The sequence below is a fragment of the Humulus lupulus genome, chromosome 5 (genome assembly GCF_963169125.1).
Source record: "Humulus lupulus chromosome 5, drHumLupu1.1, whole genome shotgun sequence".
Lineage (NCBI taxonomy): Eukaryota > Viridiplantae > Streptophyta > Magnoliopsida > Rosales > Cannabaceae > Humulus > Humulus lupulus.
This window is the reverse complement of record NC_084797.1, coordinates 147,666,136-147,684,542: the sequence shown is the minus strand read 5'-3', so window position 1 is coordinate 147,684,542 and position 18,407 is coordinate 147,666,136. Positions and strand designations below refer to the sequence as shown.

Sequence of the window (18,407 nt, the reverse complement as noted above, 5' to 3'; positions counted from 1 at the left end):
CGTCCAGTCTCGTGCCATATTAAGTTCTTAGAGTGTTCTGCACTTCGATATAATTGCTTCAGCCGCGAAATCAAAGGTAAGTACCATAGCACTTTCTGAGGAATAAGTTTCCTAATCTCCTTACTTTTGTTAGGTTTGTACCGTGATAAACCACATTCTGGGCAAGCGTCCATGTCTGCATACTCCTTACGATATAAAATACAATCATTCGGACATGCATGAATCTTCTCATACTTCAACCCTATCAAACTTAATGTTTTCTTTACTTCATATGTAGACTCTGGAAAACAATTTTCTAGCGGCAAAATCTCCTTGAAAGCAGCTAAAAATTGACTGAAACACTTATCACTAACTCCATTTTCTGCTTTTATGTTATAAAATTTAACCATTGTGGGCAATCTTAGTTTATTGCAACCACTGAACAATTGTCTGTCTGCATCTCTAACCATACTATCAAATTTTTCTGGATTATGAAAAAACTCTTCTTGTGCTTCATCAAGCAATTCTATAGGATGATCATCAAAATCATTACTCTCAAAATCATCTACACCTCGCCTACCTAATGGATATGGGTCATCATTTAATAATTCTCCATGCCAATACCATTTACTATAACTCATATCAAATCCTCGACAAAATACATGATCCTTTATCATGGTAATATTCCCCTCCATTACCACAATCGATACAAGGACAACGAATTTTTTGTGGATCACTACAATTCTTTAGGCAAAACTCTAAAAATTTGTTGAATCCATCTTGAAATTGTGATGTTTCTCTCCTCTCAAGCATCCATGATTTATCCATACTAATAACAATATTCAATTCCTAATAAGTTAGAAAAAAACTTATATTAGGTTCTAGTCTTATAAATTTTTTAAAAAAGTCGACAGAGTATCCTCTGTTTCTATAGCATACCGTAATTTCATAATTACCTATAAAACCAATACAAACAAACACAATAATCAAGCATATATAAATCCATCATTATTAGGTTCTAGTCTTATAAATTTTTTAAAAAATTCGGCAGAGTATCCTCTGTTTCTATAGCATACCGTAATTTCAAAATTACCTATAAAACCATTTAAAACAAACACAATAATCAAGCATAGATGAATCTAGCATTATTAGTTTCTAGTCTTATAAAAAATTTTAAAAATTCAGCAGAGTATCCTCTGTTTCTATAGCATACCGCAATTTCAAAATTTCCTATAACAACAACACAAACAAACACAATAATCAAGCATAAATCAATTCATCCTTATATCACCACAGTATGCAAATTTCCCAGAGCCTACTTCACTAATTTTCAAACATAACTTTCACTAAATCTAATATGCATGATTACATTAGTATTATCTTTATACATAAATCTTGTAGTAATATAAATAAAAAAATAACTAACCTTCAATATTAATCTTCAATGCACCCGAAATGAACAACAAAGCTCACCACTCAATCAACGACCCTACTAAAACATTACATAATTAGTAAACTACATAATTAATTATCAAACCAATAAATAAAAAAAATCAAACTAGTTAATGAAACTAATGAACAACACTTTGATCATCTTCAAGCTATATATTTTTTTTCAAATATTTAAAAAACAAATTTATCTATTGTCAAAATTTCTAAAATTCACTAATATACATATATATATTTATAATAAACCTAATTTTTATCACATTATTTAAACTAACAAAATAAACAAATAATTATAAAAATTAACAAAATATTAATTATATTAATTATAAAATTCTGAATAATAAAAAAAATAAAAAAAAACATAGAAAAATAAAAAATTATCATCAAAACCACATTTTAGTAATCTATACCTGTTTTGAAGCTCAAAATCCCCTTGCAATGACAAAAATTCGGTCAAAATCCGGCAAGAAACACCAAGAAACAATAGAGAAAATACCCACGGCCAAATGATTTTTTTTCTCTAAAAAAAAAAAAAAAAAGATTTTTGGAGTATATTTCGGTTTATAGGGTAGAAATGTTGCAAGAAATAAAGAAAAAACAAAAAAAAAGGTTTGGAGAATGAAAATGGGTGTTGGCTCACGGTTGTTAATGGAGATTTTTGGGGGTTTTTTGCACAGAGGGCAGAGGAGGGTTTGAGAGAGATGACCGTTCGGATCGAAGGAAGGGGTTATAAAGCCCTTTTACTTCGGTTTTTAGGTAAAAACCGAAGTAGAAAGTGGACTTTCCACTTCGGTTTTTACCCAAAAACCGAAGTTAAAGGTCCATAAGTGGATATGTGCGTGGGTGGCCTTGTGCACTTTTAACTTCGGTTTTTAGGTAAAAACCGAAGTTAAAGGTGCACAAGGGCCGCGTTTGGCTTGGCCATTTTTCTGCATTTTTACTATCTCTAAACATAATACACGGGCTTGTGCAACCAAACACGGCCCTCTTCATTATGAATTTTTCACTTCGTTTTTTTAAAAAAGCGAAGTAGTATGTAATTTTTTTCAGAGCGTCAATTTCAAAAGCGAAGTAAAAGAGTTTGAAAAGGTTTTTACTTCGCTTTTTTTGTATGCTCACTATAAAAACCGAAGTAAAAACCTATATCTCTAGTAGTGGAGGAGACCATAAAATTTCCAATATATTTATACCTAAATAAGCTTTAAGACCCTGCTATAACTAACCACATAACTATAAATAGTTTTTTATCCATACAAAATCAGAATATTACATCCAAAATGTATGCTAAAGTTTGCACCCAAAAAAAAAACAATAAAAGAGAGAGAGAGAGAGAGAGAGAGACCAAATGGTGTGACATACTCAATAGAATATTCTAGCAAACTCACAAACTACTATCTTTATACACTGAAGGTCAAGCTTATAATATAGAACCTAGTGAACCTCAATATCTAGAACTTATTTCCAACGATTTTCAAGTTCATGGCTTCTTATGATGGAACTTGACCAAGAAGAGCCTTCTCCCTCATTCAAATTATCTAGAGAGGAAACCTCCCACCCTCCTTCTCTCCAATAGGAAGAATAAACTTCTGGGATATGTGCAACTTTCCAATATTCAGAGCCTCGTGCATCCCTTAAAATGCTTTCTTGCATTTCAAAAAAGTCAAGCACCCTTAGATTGGTAAGATGCTCAATCCCTGATGGTAACTTCTCCAACAATTTACACCGCTGGATGCTTAGCTTTTCGACACAAGGCATCGCTCCAATCTCCACATTTACATACCTGAGCTCCCTAAACTCATCAAAGCCTAAATACTTGAGCTTCTTAAATCCTCCTGCTCGAAAGTATAATGCATCTCCTTCAAACGCTTGACATAGTTCAAGATGTACTAAATTGGGCAAAGTCTGAAGGAATGTGATTGGATCGTCATTTAACCTACTCCATTTTAAATACAGTATTACCAGGCTATGGAGAGAAGGTATCCAATGAGGTAGAGTCTTTAGTCGCCCTCTCAAGTAAAGCCGCTGAAGTAGTGGAGGAGGAGATGAAAGGTGATGTAGATCAACAAACTCATCCTCTTCAACTGATGTTATGGACAATGCCCAAAGTTTGGTTAGGCTTTCAATAGAGGAGCAAAGTGCCTTCCCATCTTCTTTTCTCAATTTTATAATTCCCAACCGCCTCAACTGATGTAGTTTTCCCAGTTCTATGATATTATCTTGGTTGACCTCTATAAAGCAGAGCTTTTGTAGAGATCTCAAAGCTCCTAATTTTGCAAGGACTTTAAATCCATATTTGGAGTGAAAATGTTCATGTGATACATATTTATAATGATAAACTAAGAGATGGCGTAGTCTTTGCAGCATTACAATCTCTGCTGGAAGTTCATTGACATAACAGTTCTTAAGATCGAAAGTCTCCAGGTTTTTAAGCTTCCCTATCAGGCTAGGGATGACTTTCACCTTGGTATTCCTCAAGCTCAAATACTTCAACAAGTAAAGACTCACCACTTCAAGTGGGAATTTAAGTAGGGGAACATTTCTCATATCCAACACATTAAGCAGCTTAAAGCCACTAGGAAATGATGTAGTTATTGATGGCTTTTCAACTACTCCAAATATAAACAAAGAGCGCAGTTGGGAAACACACCTGTCTTTTGGTACATTTTGCAGTGTGTTTTGTATTGATATTCGTCGAATTTTTTCAGGTCATGGTAGAGTATGCTCTTTCACTATCACAGCAAAATTCTGATCTCTTGATTTTGAATGGATAATCTCCCTCGAAAGGTCATGAATTTCTGAATTTTTTTACTCTTCCATCACTTCTTGTCACAACTGCTTGTAACATGCTTCTGTTTAGAAGTTCGTAAAGGTAGTCTTCTGCAACATCTTCCACTGTCTTTTCTTCCTTAGCTTCTATGAATCCCTCCGCTATCCATAGACGAATCAATCTCATGTGCTCAATCAGTTCATCCTCAGGAAATATGCTCAGGTACAAGAAACAAGACTTGAGATAGTATGGCAAATCATTAAAACTTAGAGAAAGAACTTTTTTCAAGTCCTTCAACTTGTCATTGCCCTCAATTTCAGCTCCAAGACTACGGCCAACCATATCCCACTCATCTATCCGGCGCTTGTCTTTTGTAGCCAAAACACCACTGATAGCCACAATTGCAAGGGGCATCCCCCTCACTTTCTTAAAATATTTTCACAAATTTCTTCTAAATGAGCAGGGCAAGACTGCCCTTGGAATGTCTTTCTGCATATAAGTTTCCAAGATTCTGGTAGAGGCAAAGGCTCCAAGTTATACACCTTACCATCAGATTCCAAGCTAGTTGTAGAAGCTACTTCAGAATTCCGAGTAGTGAGCATTACTCGGCTACCAGAATTGTCATTAGGCAAAGCATATTTGATATCATCCCATTCATACAAATGCCATACATCATCTAAAACAACCAAGTACCTTCTCTTCTACAGCAAGTCCTAGATTATTCTTTTCAGCTGATAGTTGTTCATTCTGTCCACTCCTTCTGGCAGCGGCCTTCGCATTACTCCAAACAGTTGGCGAGCCAAATCTTTAAGGAGCTCACCAAGTCTGAAGGACTGAGAAACAGTGATCCAAGCAGATATCTTGAAGTGCCTTTTCACTTCTGCAACATTGCAAACTTGCTTTACCAATGTAGTCTTTCCCATTCCTCCCATTGCAGCCACCGATACAACTTCTCGCCCAGAACCTCCCTTCACCAACCACTCAACTAACTGCCTTTTAGATTTCTCTATGCCAACAATATCAGTTCTCTCCAAAAGCAAAGCCTCCCCACTAAGACACTCCCATGTCTTCCTTGAATTCTGCTCTGCACCATTGTTCACTTTACGAGAAAGTCTCTTGCGAGTATCACAAACCTTTCTAATCCTCAAGTTAATTGCTTGTAACTCAGAAGCAATTCGATATCGAGCTTTCGTGTTCTTGATACAGCAAGACAAACGGTGGATTGAGCCATATAAGCCTTCATTGTGATGGTGATGGGCTTGGAGAAGTGTAAACTCATCAAGATCATCCTCAGTGTCATGAGCTATGTCTCTGACTTGTTTAACCCAAACATTGACTTCTTCATCATTGTCTTCTAATGCATCTGCTACCTTCAAGAAGGCCCTGCTTCTCTCTAGCTCTCCTCTGAGATATATAACTTACTCTCTCACTCCTCTCAATAGTTGAAGATCATTCTCAAAAAGGGGTGATAGTTTGTCAAGTAAGAACTTCACTGCAATCTCAGCCATTTTCTGGTTATATCTTTTGGTAACCGCTTCTTGGGTTTTGAGATTATGGAGAGATGTTGGATTGAAGAAATGGGGTTATATATAATTGAAGAAAAGGAATTAAACATGAAGAATAAGGCTGTGTTGCCTACTGAGTCTGCTAAGAAAGTTGTGACAACTAACATAACGACTGAACTTGGTATGACTTCTTTCTCAAGAACCAATCAGAACATTGTATTTTGTCTATTAAGTATTGAAACATTTATTGGTGTGTAAGTTTCAGGGGTGTTTCCTTGTTAGTTTAATTAAATAGTATATAAATATATGTCTTATGTAAGAATAGTTGACTTTTGCATCCAATCTCTCTCTCTCTAGAGAGGGAGAGAGAATGACGTATGATAATGTTAAAATTGAATTACACAAAGATTGTCTATTTAAGTTTATTGTTAAAAAATGGAAACTGTGCCTACTTTCTTATGGAATTGTGAAGGAAAATACATTTCTGATGTCATGTCTAATAGTCTGGAATATGAACGTTTCAACAGTTGAAATTTCAGGGAAATATGGACTCATATTATTAATGTCAGTTATGTCTTCTTCTTCAAAACGTCATGGAAAATTGGGAATCCATTAAATAAATATAGAAAGAAAGAAAAAAATGTATAAAGGAAAGATTGAGGAAAGTTCAGACTATCAAAAGTAATGCGGTTTTCTTAAGATTATGTCACACTATGATGACCTTTTAATTAGTTTTGAGTCCATATATCTGTATTGTAAAATATTGATGTTAGTTGCTCAATCTAATATACCGAACCTTGCTATATGAACTGTAATGGGAGTTGACAGAAAGAGCCCCTTTTGCCAACTGGGATCTTTTGTCAATGAGATCTAGTTTTGATCCTTCAAGGAATGTAAAGAATAAAACATAATTTTGGTACCATGAAGGATCATTTAGAAGGTTAATAGACAAATACTATATATGCATAATTTTTACATAAGCTAATATGAACAACACCTCGGTGCCACTTAATATGACTTTAGTACAATAAGCATTCAATATCATTTTCATGTACAACAATAGAATATGGTGAATTAAAAGTACACCTTATTCTCAGTTGGGTCATGTACAATGAGTGTCTGCCTAACAATTAATTACAGGTGATTTCTTCTTTTTCATAACAGAAATTACAGTCATGTTTAGTAATGTAATAATTAGTACTAAACCTTCCATAGAGTCCTGCATCGATGGCTCCTCACAACTGTGCCAGCTGGTGGAGTCTTCTCTCTTTCTCTGAAACTTTCAATTGAATAAACATCCCAACCACCATCTCTCCAATAGGTAGAGCAAACTTCTGGGACATGAGCAACTTTCCAATAGTCTTCTCCCTTACCATCTGGGGATAGCTTCATGATTAACTCATTTGGCATATCAAAGAACTCAATCCCTTTAAGCTCAGTAAGGTGTTCAACTCCTGATGGAACCTTAAACAACGAATTGCATCGCTGAATGATTAGCTTCTCAAGGCAAGGCATAGCTCCCTTCCCAACTTCAACGCTTTCCAGTTTGTCAAACTTGTCTAGGCCTAAAAACTTAAGCTTTTTAAACTTTCCAGCTCTGAAATGCAATGTGTTTCCATCAAAAGCTTGAAGCAATTCTAAATGAACAAGAATCGGTAAATCTTGGAGATACACGAGTGGATCACCCTTTAATGTGCTCCATTTCAGAAACAACCTCCCCAAGCTACGTAGAGATGGTATCCAATGAGGCAACTCTACCAAACGTCCTGTTAAGTACAATCTTTCTAGGAAGCGAGGAGGGGATGAAAGTTGCTGAAGATCAATCTCCTCATCTTCTGCAGTTGATTTTATGGACAGTACTCGAAGGTTGATCAACCTTTCAATCGAAGAGCACAAAGCCGGTCCATCTTGCTTCCTAAGTTTCATAATTCCTAACCTTCTAAGCTGGTTCAGGTTCCTCAGTTCACTTATCATGCTGCAGGCTTCATTTGCTTCAAGGAAACAGACTTGTTGTAGTGATGTTAATGCTCCTATACCAGAAAATTCTTTAAAGCCAAATTTTATATTGAAGTGAGCATAAGGGACACTAGTGTCATTATGATATACTAGGAGATGGCGAAGTTTTTTAAGCTTTAAGATGTCACGTGGCAACTCAGTCACCATAGTATGTTTAAGATCAAGAGTCTCCAAATTTTTAAGCTTACCTATACTTCTAGGAATTGTTTTCACCTTAGTTTTTCTCAAACTTAGATACCTTAAATAGTACAGGTCCACAACTTCCACTGGAAATTTCTTCAAAGGTGCACCTTCCATATCAAACACCCTAAGCAGCTTAAAACCAACAGGAAAATATGTCCTTAATGATGATTGCTCTACACCAAACATGAAAAACGAACGAAGCTGATAAGCTGACCTTTTATGTCGCTCATGAGAAGGCAATGCTCCATGTAATGACAGGCGTCTTGTTCTGTCAGGCCAAATGCTGTTTTGTGCTTTAACTATGGATGCAAAATTCTGATGTCTTGACTTCAAAATGATAATCTCCCTCAGAAGACCATGAATGCGATAGGCTTTGATCCTGCAATCAGATTTCTCTGTTGCTACTAGAAATAGATTTCTATTCAAGAGCTCATTGAGGTAGTCTTCTGCAACTTCTTCCAATGTCCATCCTTCTTTTGCGTTCACAAATCCTTCAGCTATCCATAAGCGAATAATTCTCATACGCTTAATTGGACCCTCAGGAAATATGCTCAAGTACAAGAAACAGGACTTCAGATAGTAAGGCAAATCATTAAAACTGAGATAGAGTACTCTTTTCAAATCCTCAAGTTTGTCATTACCATGAAGCTCAGCTCCAAGACTACGCCGAATCACATCCCATTCATCTATTCTTCGCTTGTCTTTTGTAGCCAAAACACCACTAAGTGCTACAATTGCAAGAGGCAGGCCCTCACACTTCCTTAGTATAGAGTCACAGATTTCGAATAAATAAGGAGGGCATGAGTTCTCTTGGAAAGCCTTTACACAGAAAAGATCCCATGACTCATTACGGGCCAAAGGCATTAAGTTATAGACCTCTCCTCTATAGTGCGTGCAAGCTGCTGTAGAGGCTACATCAGCTTTACGTGTTGTGAGCATTACTTTACTACCGCTGTTATTGTTAGGCAAAGCATATTTTACAGCTTCCCACTCATGCAAGTGCCATATATCATCAAGAACAACAAGGTACCTCCTTTTCTGCAAATACTTCTTGATAAGCACTTTCATCTCATCAATGCTCATGTTGTCCACACCTTTTTCAAATGATCTGCTCATCGCGAAATTGAGACTTAGAATGAATTCTTTAAGGAGTTCCTCTTGACTGTATGATTGAGAAACTGTAATCCAAACTCGAGTCTTGAAATATGTCTTCACTTCCAAATCATCAAAAACCTTTTTCACCAAGGCCGTCTTCCCCATCCCTCCCATTCCAGTGACCGAGATCACCTTACGTACGGAACCACCATCAACCAGCCACCTGATTAGTTTCTTCTTAGGTTCATCTACTCCCACAAGATCAGTATTGTCCAAAAGAAGAGCATCGTCACGTTGATCATGCCATGCATTACCTACAAAATTTTAGAATGAAAAGGAAAAGGAAATAACGTTGTTCTACATTTCCTAAAGAAAACCTGTATATATATAGATAAATATATATGGCACAGAGGACAGATGTGCTATGTGCATCAGGTCTGTGCAAGTATGAATATATCATTTTTCTGTCCAAATCAGTGCCTGACATACTCTTGTAACATGTTTCACATGATGGCATTAAAATCAGGGTCATTATATCTCATTAATGCTTCCTACTATAGCTATAATCATGGAAAAGACCGTTGGATTCAGGGGTTAAGAACAGGGGGAGCTATACTCAATCAAAACACTTGGAAAACAAAAAGATATTCACAATCTAAAATCACCAAACAAGATAGTCACAAAGAAAGAATAACAACTACTTATTCAGTGATCATTTTTGCTTCAAAACTTTAGAAATGTAAACATGAGGCCAACTATATTACCTGATGAGTGAAATAAGCTTGAACCCTTCATGGCAATATCTAACTTGTGATCAAGTCTTTTACGAGCAGCAAAGATGCTTCTGATGCGAGAGTTGATACGTTTCAACTCAAAATCAATTCGATAACTAGCTTTGACATTCTTCACACTGTGACAAAGCTTATTAATAGAACCATAGAAGCCTTCCCCGTGATCAAGGTCTCTGAGAAGAGTGAATTCATCGACGGCATCTTCTGCATCATGAGCAACATCCCTCACTTGTTTGACCCAGATTTTGAGCTCCTCATCACTCTCTTCCAATGCATCTGCATCCCTCAAAAAGGCCCTCATTCTCTCTAGTTCCCATCTTAGAAAAAGAATTTCTTCCCAACCCCCTTTAACCAATTGCACCTCATTCTCGACAAGACTTGCAAGCTTGTTGAGAAGAAAAGACACTGCACTCTCTGCCATTATTGTTAAGACACTAATTATCTAACCATTTTTGTTTTTATCTACTCGGTACTTTTGGACTATGAAGGTACTTTTTGAAATCTTGTTTATTTAGTTATGAAATTCATTGGCTTTACCTTAAGTAAATAATTCAATTGAGTAATAAAGAACTGCTTTCTCAGCTTAAAAAAATAATATTATATCAAACACTGACTAACTTACAAGATTGTAGAAAATGAAAAGTTTGTATCGAGTGAATTGGTCAACAAGGAATTCCTACTCTGTAAATGCAGTTGTGGTTCAATTAACATGACTCAATAATCGCATTTTAAATTTCACCATATCAATAATTAATAATAACCTGATATGATCAAAACTTTGAAGGCCAACAACATTGAGACATCTCGCAGTAATCATATATTTATATAACTTATATAATATATACATGCATAATGGTGTGAATTCAGAAAACGGTCATTGCTGATGGAATCTAATGTTTCACCAGAAAAAGAAATAAATGAATAAACAATGACTAACCAAAAAAAACCAAGTTTGCGTACTCTCTCTAACTTCTAACACTAAACTGGAAAAACTATAAGTGGCAGCATGTATCTTCTATATATGCAAAGAGACTACCCCTGCTAATGTTGTATTTTTCATTAAGATTGAATTAAACTTTTCAGACCTTTTTAGGTAGTTGAATGCTTTATCGTAGAATATAATAACTCGAACACTCGAAATAATAAGCGAAAATGAATTAATGAAAATGTTAGTCTGGTCCAGCCTGCCCTTAAGTGGTCCTGACTCCTGCATACATGAATTTGGATGGCTTATGATCAGGACAGTGATCACTTTTGTCGTTTCTGTTTAAAATATAATTTAAACACTTCTAAACAATAATGAAATCAGAACCAATTTGTACTGCATTACATAATATATACAATGTCTAATTTTTATACAATATAAATTGTATTATTTAATAAAAAAAAAGTTGTATTGTGTTCTATTATACAATTTTAAAAAAATAAGTTGTATTATATCTTGTTATATAATTTTATTTCTTATATTTTATAATTTTAATTTTCTATAATAATATTCTCAATATTTTTCTCGTCTCACTTTCCCTTACATATATTACTATCTCATCACTTCTAAACTTGTATAATTTGAAATTGTTAAATTTATTTTGTAAAGGGTGAATATTTAATAATAGATAGTTAATACAACGTCTTATTATATAAAACTACTACAATACAATACAATATATTATACCAAACATGACCAATATGTTAAGAGTAATAATATGTGCATCTAACTGAGACTACAGTTCTATTTAAATAATTAAATTTATTCTATTCTCACATCAATTTTTTTCGTAAATGTAATATTTTAGTGCTAAATTCATTATTCATTAAATGTTAAGATTGGTACAGCCTTTGTGTGGTCAACATATATGAATTTTGACTATATAACACGTTGGATGGCTTATGACCAAGACCATGATCACTATCTTTATTCTTCAACCGTAGAATACACTGGAAATTACTCTGCAATATCTCTATCTCTACATATATGTGACCAAAAACCAAAAAACCACAGCATAAGTCAATTCAAGAGAAAGATCAAACAAGTTGATGTGAAAAAACGTGTATACGTTCTAGCTTTTGATTTATTATACTATTAAAGAATCAGAACCTTATACTAAAGTATATCCCACTTAACATCGAAAGTTAAGTTTAAGTACGCACTTGGGATCTATAAACCAAGTAACACGCAAGGGGAAGTCATGGTTCTGATTTAAAACCAATGAGTATGTAGCTATTGAAAAATAAAAAAGTTGATTATTGACCATGCATACTCGAATCCTTCTAGATAAAGATTAAACAAGTAGTGGACTGTAAATTTGATGTGCAGAAACGTATTCGCAGAACCAAACAAAATAAATATTAAGAGATAATTTTGATGTTACTGTCTGTCCACTCAGCTTTGATACTGACTTTGAACTAAAATGTATAAATAATGTTTTGGGAAATTTTAATGGATTCTTACCTCTCTCAGCCAAAAAAAAAATGTAACTTTTTCTCTTTTTCGGCTTTTTTTTTTAAAAAAAAAAGAAAAGAAAAAGGAGTCTTTAACCTTGAATTGTAGTAGTACTATTATCCATTGAATATAGTTCGAATACAATATTTTATTTACAAGTATGCTAAACGTATACATATACATAACATAAAGTGATAAAATCAAAAACTTGGCCTAGACCATAAATATAGGAGAACAAAAAATATTCTACCTAGAAAAAGTCCAAAAGCCATTCTACTCGTACATAATACTACCAAAAAACAATAAACATAGAGTAAAGCCTAAGGAACGTGTTTTGAGTTTAAGAGAATTATTAAGCATACAAAGTCAAAAGAAAACAAAGAAATACGCAACATGTAGAAATGCACATCGTAATCATACGAAATTACAGGAATACGTACACAAATACAATACATGAAACGAAAGCAGACCTTTTTTGGACAACTAGCCATCCATCCGAATATACGGCTTGAATATGCATCATATTTGATGTGTAATTAATATGAGAGTACAATTTTATATAATATAATATTAAATTAAATAATGTGAATTTGTCACACTTTTTAATATATTATTAAGATTTCCAAAATTGAACACGTGTATCCAAATGTAACATATTTTTTAGTTACAAAATTAGTTACAAATTTGTAACTCACAAATATTGTCCAATAATGTGTAGATTGAGAGTTTCACATTTGTGTTTGAATTTTATAGAGTCATTATGTGATATGGTTGTTGAAGATATACTTTTAACTCACATTAGGTGTATGGAGGTTACAAAATCATGTAGGAAGATATTGGGACGTTTTTTTGGAAAACTAAAATTTGGAGGCTGAAAATGCACTGTGGCCGCGGCCACTCTCATCCTTGGTCGCGCCCTGGGGGATAGCGGGCACTATCACCCTTGGTCACGGGTAGGGGTGCTAACAGCCAATTCCAATTTTAGTTTTTCTCCAATTTGAACAGTTCTAACATCTCAAGTAACTCTCAAATCTTCATTTTAATTTTATAAACATCCAATTAAACTTTGGTAACAGCCATGAGAGTTTGTAGAATTTGAAATTCAAATGGTTTCTCAAAACTCTATAAATAGGAGTCTAATGCTCACTTGTAAGATACACCATTTTCTATCCACAAAGCACTTGTCTAGAAAATACATCATAGATGTTTGATAATTCCAAAGAGCTATTTCCATGAGAGATCTCTTAATGCTTAGAGAATAAGGGAAAATAAGTTTTTGGACAAAGGTTTTGAACCTTGTTCAAGGACGGAAATATGCAAGACTTAGTTAACCAAATGTGAATTTTAGGGATATTAGAATGCAAGTTAGAGTCACCTCACAAAACAAGTTCTTATTCTACCCTTTTAAATAATGCATGTACATGACGCTTTGGTTCAGAAGAACTTGACTAACTTTTTAATTTGATGTGCAAAAAAGGTTATAGAAAACAACAAAGGATGTAATATGCACGATATATATTGAAATTGGCATATAGATGAGTTCACTCTATGCAACTTCAGTTAATATTGGCTAGGCAATAGCTAATCAAGGCATTTCACTAAGAAGATCAATCTCTTGAATATGGTGATGGGTGGATAGAGACTTCACTAGAATAATGCATATAAACACATAAAATTCAGGCATGGTGATTGTAAACTACCATAAACAAAACCATATATACCACACTCTAAAACTAAATTAATAAGTGTTTAGTCAATATTTCTTATGAGAGATTATGTAAATCTTTTTTATAATTAGGGTGTGTTTCTATACTTAGAAAATGTAGACATTACAAGTGTTATCCCCATTTCCTGCATGGGCTCGGGACCTTCGTCCGGGCCCACTGTCAGGGGCCATGTAAGCGTGCGGGCCCGGCCCAAGGCCTCCTGGTACGGAGGGTGCCCAGAGGGAGGGGTACGGACTGGGGATGCAGGTCTAGGCCCATTAGAGGGGTCCGGTATGTTCCTTCGGGTTCGTCCTCCGGGACGACAGTCCGGGCGACGTACAGAGCGTTCGGATCCCCCGCGGCCTACGCATCCAGGTCCCGGACCCTGGTACGGTCCGGGCCTGTGGTAAACGAAGCAGGACAAAGGTAAATGGACCCGGATCACCTCACCCCCAATTGGAGGGGTCAAGCATCCCGGACCCTGAAGCCGCCCCACTTTTCACCTGCAGAAAAGGGCACCTCGGGATTGCACGTCGTTGTTTCAGGTCTGCGCTGTCAGGTACTCTGACTGGTCTTGTCTCCTGAATCTGCCTCATAACTCGAAGTGTCCAGACCAAAAGCATCGTTTTGTCGGGCAAGATGCAGCTCCGAGGTCAACCTGTTGGGCCTTAGCTGTTTTGGAATTTACGTATTTTGCACCTTTTGTATTGGGCCTCCACTAGAAAGGCCAGGAATATTCCCATCTCTGATGGGCCCGGGTCATACTCGGCCCAGACCCGGTGCTCCCATGAGCCTATAAATATAAGCTACAGAACACCGTAAAAGGGGGCTCTCCTGAAAAAGAAAATACAGTAACTCTGTCGAAATATAGAGAGGAAACTCCATTGTAAAAGCTTCTTCGAGCTCTAATAATATAGACTCGTGGACTAAGGCTAGTTAATGCCCCAACCACGTAAAAACCCTGTGGTAATCTTCTGCTTTCATTATAATTATCAGTAAATATTAGTCATTAATAGAGTTGCCGAAAATCTCGGTTAACAACAAGCAATGCAGAATCATCAAACAAGCAACGACAAAGAAAAAAATGCAGAATTATAAAAGTAACGACAACCAAGCTAAACCAAATGTATTACAAAGAAGTGTATCAGTTAATTTTTTTTAGATTGTATACTGCCAAGTATCATCTATATTCCTCTTAATTTTATATTAGTTATGAGGATTTCAAAGACAATGAAGTCAAAGAAATGAAAATGAATAGTTGGAAGTGTACCTTGTTAAACAATATTCGTATATGCATGATTAAAATACATAGAAACATAATAATAATACAATGCAAAATCAGCAACTTGAGATAAAAAAAAAATCATTATCTTTTTCAATCCAAATTGATATCTAAACAGGACAGGATATCTAAACACCAACAAAAAGTAAATAGAGAAATACTTAATTATTTATTATCTAAATAAAACAAATGTTGCTTTTGTTATATAAAGAAGCATATAATGTAGTTGTGATATGTTCACATATATGATGATAAGTGTGCTAAATAAGTATAGGCCAACATAATCATTCAAAAGTGTGCTAAAGTATTTGCTGTATTGGAGACCCTTTATGTATATATTGACATAGTTAAAAAATCAAGCAAAGTTAACATTCCAAGATGTCGTTTAACTCACAAATAGAAAGAGAGATTCTACAAATATACCACTACACACTTAAACAGAGTGGAGAAGAGAAGACGTGTACCTCAATTGAAAGAATAAAAGAGCAAATAAGTGGTTATATGTGCGAATTTGTAAAAATGGTGATCATTTATATAAACAGGACCTAAAGTACAAATATAACCACTCCAATCTAAAAACTCACACCTCACGGCTGCATTCAACACCTCAAATATCAACCCTAATTGACCAACACCCAATCAGGCAAGAAAGACCCAAATTGAACAAGAGAGATGCTCTTATTTTTATTCTTTATTTCACATGTAGACACACATTATAATAAATCATATTAAACACAAGCATATACAATGCACAGAAAATTAATAAGGAAATTTACACACATATATATAACACATACATGTATATAGATCAAGCATAATATTTGAAATAAAAAATAGAATATCTTAAAAGAATATACCTTCTTATTCAGTTTCTAGAGATCTTTCCCCTTTTTTGAAAGTTTAAATCAAGCCCTAAATCAACTTTTTCCAACCATATTTGTAATGAAGTGAGACCGGAAAAAAAAACACAATAAATTATGAGCACAACAGAGTGATCGGAGCATAAAAATACCACATAATTACAAAAATGGATATTAAAAAAAAAGCTTACTATAATTGAGAGAGGGACACAAATTGGAGAAACCCTGAGTGAGAGAAAGAGAAAGGCAGTCAAGAAACCCTGGGCGACGAAGAATGACCGAGCTGAAGTCTGATGGAGCTAGCTGGTCTCCGATGTCGTCGTTCACCTCTGGTGTCATGTGAGGGCTTGGGCCCGTCGATGGCCTCTGAAGATCCCTAGACAGCGCGTGTAGGGGAAGGTCAGGCTCCATAAAGACAGGTGAGAGAGAAAGAGGGAAGGAGAGAGGTCTGGTGGGAGAAAGAGATCCGAGAGAGAGGAGATGTGCCTCCTATATCTCCTTCGAATGTGGTGTAGCCCTTCTCAGGATTTGTCTTCTGTGAAGGGGAGTGAGAGACCGAGAGAGATAGGTCTACGGGAAATGGGTCAAAGGGAAATGGGTATACCAGGAAAAATGAGACATGGGAGAGTATACCAGGAGGAGAAAGATTGAAGAAAATGAGATTGGAAATGGGTATAGGGGAAATGGGTACACGGGAAAGGGGAGTTACTATACACGGGAAAGATTGGCGCTTTTTTATTTTACTTGCCGCCTAAAACTTTGATAATATACCATAACTCTTTTTAAATAGTATTATAATGATGTGTTATGGTAATTGGTGTAGTGACTACTCTACACTTTGGTTGTGTGAGAGTTTTTGTTCTTATTATTGTTCTTTTTACTCTTTTGTTCTTATTTTACTTGTATTATTATTGTTTTCAGTTTGTGATCTTCCTCTTCTATATCTTTTTATTTACTTGTATTTTGTGTAATTAAGTTGTAACATTACTTTAATCAAACACATTGTCCATTGTATTTTTGCATAGAGTTGTATTTTGTTTTTCCATATTTTCATTGAACATATATTATCTAACATTTTATACTCAATTTTTTTTCAGCGGTAAATATTCTCAATATCTTCAAAATATTGCTTTTTTATACCGAAACCAATGTTTTTAAAATGATGCATTTTTTATACCTATTTTTTATTATTATTTTGAGAAATAATAAGAAAGTTAAGGGAAAATATAGGTTTTTTATTATTTTTTAAATTTTAAATTATTTTCTCTTTCTTATTATTCCTCAAAATAATTATTTTAAATTAAAAATAATAAAGTTTTTTATAAAAATTAAAAAAAATGATATAAAATAATTAAAAAAATATTTTCTGTTAATTTAAAATATAAGTTTTTAAAAAAAAATGAAGGAAAAATATAATTTTTTATTATTTTGATTAATTTTAAAATCTTAAATGATTTTTTTTATTATTTTGAGAAAGAATAAGGAAGTGAAAATAATTTAAAATTCAAAATATAATTAAAATTTTATATTTTTCTTTCACTTTCCTATTATTTTTTAAAATAATAAAAGGAAATAGATATAAAAGTACAACATTTTAACAATATTGAGTATATTTACCGTAAAAAAAAATTTGGGTATAAAAGTGCAATATTTTGAAGACATTGAATATATTTATTGCAAAAAAATTGGGTATAAAAATACAACATTTTAAAAACATTAGATATTTAAGCCACAATTTACTTTTTTTATATTAGGTTTCTCCAATCTCCACCTGCATTCTTTTTCTTTCTCATAAACTTTAAAAAAATATTTCCATATACTTTCTAAAATAATTTAAATACAAAAATAGCTCATTATAAATAATCGTATCCTTATTATTTAAAAAATATATTTGAGGCTCTTAATTTAAAATAATAATAATATTTTTAAAATAAAAAAATTTCATCTAAATTTTTTAATTTTATTTTTTTAGCTCAAAATAAGAACAAAATATAAGCATAAATAATCTAAAATTAAAAAAAATTAGTACAATCAAAATAATGAGTTTTTATGCTTTTGAAAATTAAAATGTGTACAATTTTTTTATTAAAAGTGATAAAATAATTAATGTACAAGTAATATTTAAATAATCTGGAAGTATAATAGAAAATATTTTTTTATGATTTGTAAATATTGTTGGACATTTAGGTCAATTTTTTAAAAATATTATATTTGACAATAAATAATTAATTAATTAAAAAGGGTCCGAAGAGAGGAAAAAAAAGAAGAAGCAAACCAATAGCCACATCTTTTTTAAGAAAACATATTTTAATATTATATATTGTTGACCCCCAT

General features: G+C 33.9%; 1 protein-coding gene and 1 pseudogene across 2 annotated transcripts; both read right to left on the bottom strand.

Moving 5' to 3' along the window:
* Positions 1 to 1,628: 1,628 nt before the first annotated feature.
* Positions 1,629 to 6,029, bottom strand: LOC133777736 (disease resistance protein RPM1-like; annotated as a pseudogene).
* Positions 6,030 to 6,682: 653 nt separating this feature from the next.
* On the bottom strand, positions 6,683 to 10,876 carry LOC133777735 (disease resistance protein RPM1-like). Of its 2 annotated transcripts, none has more exons than XM_062217457.1 (2): positions 9,759 to 10,876; positions 6,683 to 9,308 (listed from the first exon to the last, which is right to left on the bottom strand). In XM_062217457.1, the coding sequence occupies exons 1-2, from the start codon at positions 10,204 to 10,206 to the stop codon at positions 6,901 to 6,903; spliced, it is 2,856 nt and encodes a 951-aa protein (XP_062073441.1). In that variant the 5' UTR covers positions 10,207 to 10,876; the 3' UTR covers positions 6,683 to 6,900. The 2 variants fall into 2 exon arrangements, with proteins under 2 accessions (XP_062073441.1, XP_062073442.1); XM_062217458.1 differs by having other exon boundaries at positions 6,683 to 9,242.
* Between the last annotated feature and the right edge of the window lie 7,531 nt (positions 10,877 to 18,407).

Bases quoted from the DNA above. Each gene is read 5' to 3' on its own strand.
- LOC133777735 (XM_062217457.1), bottom strand. From the start codon at position 10,206: ATGGCAGAGAGTGCAGTGTCTTTTCTTCTCAACAAGCTTGCAAGTCTT. The intron at 9,309-9,758 runs GTAATATAGTTG...AAAATTTTGTAG, and splicing joins AAGCTTATTTCACTCATCAG to GTAATGCATGGCATGATCAA.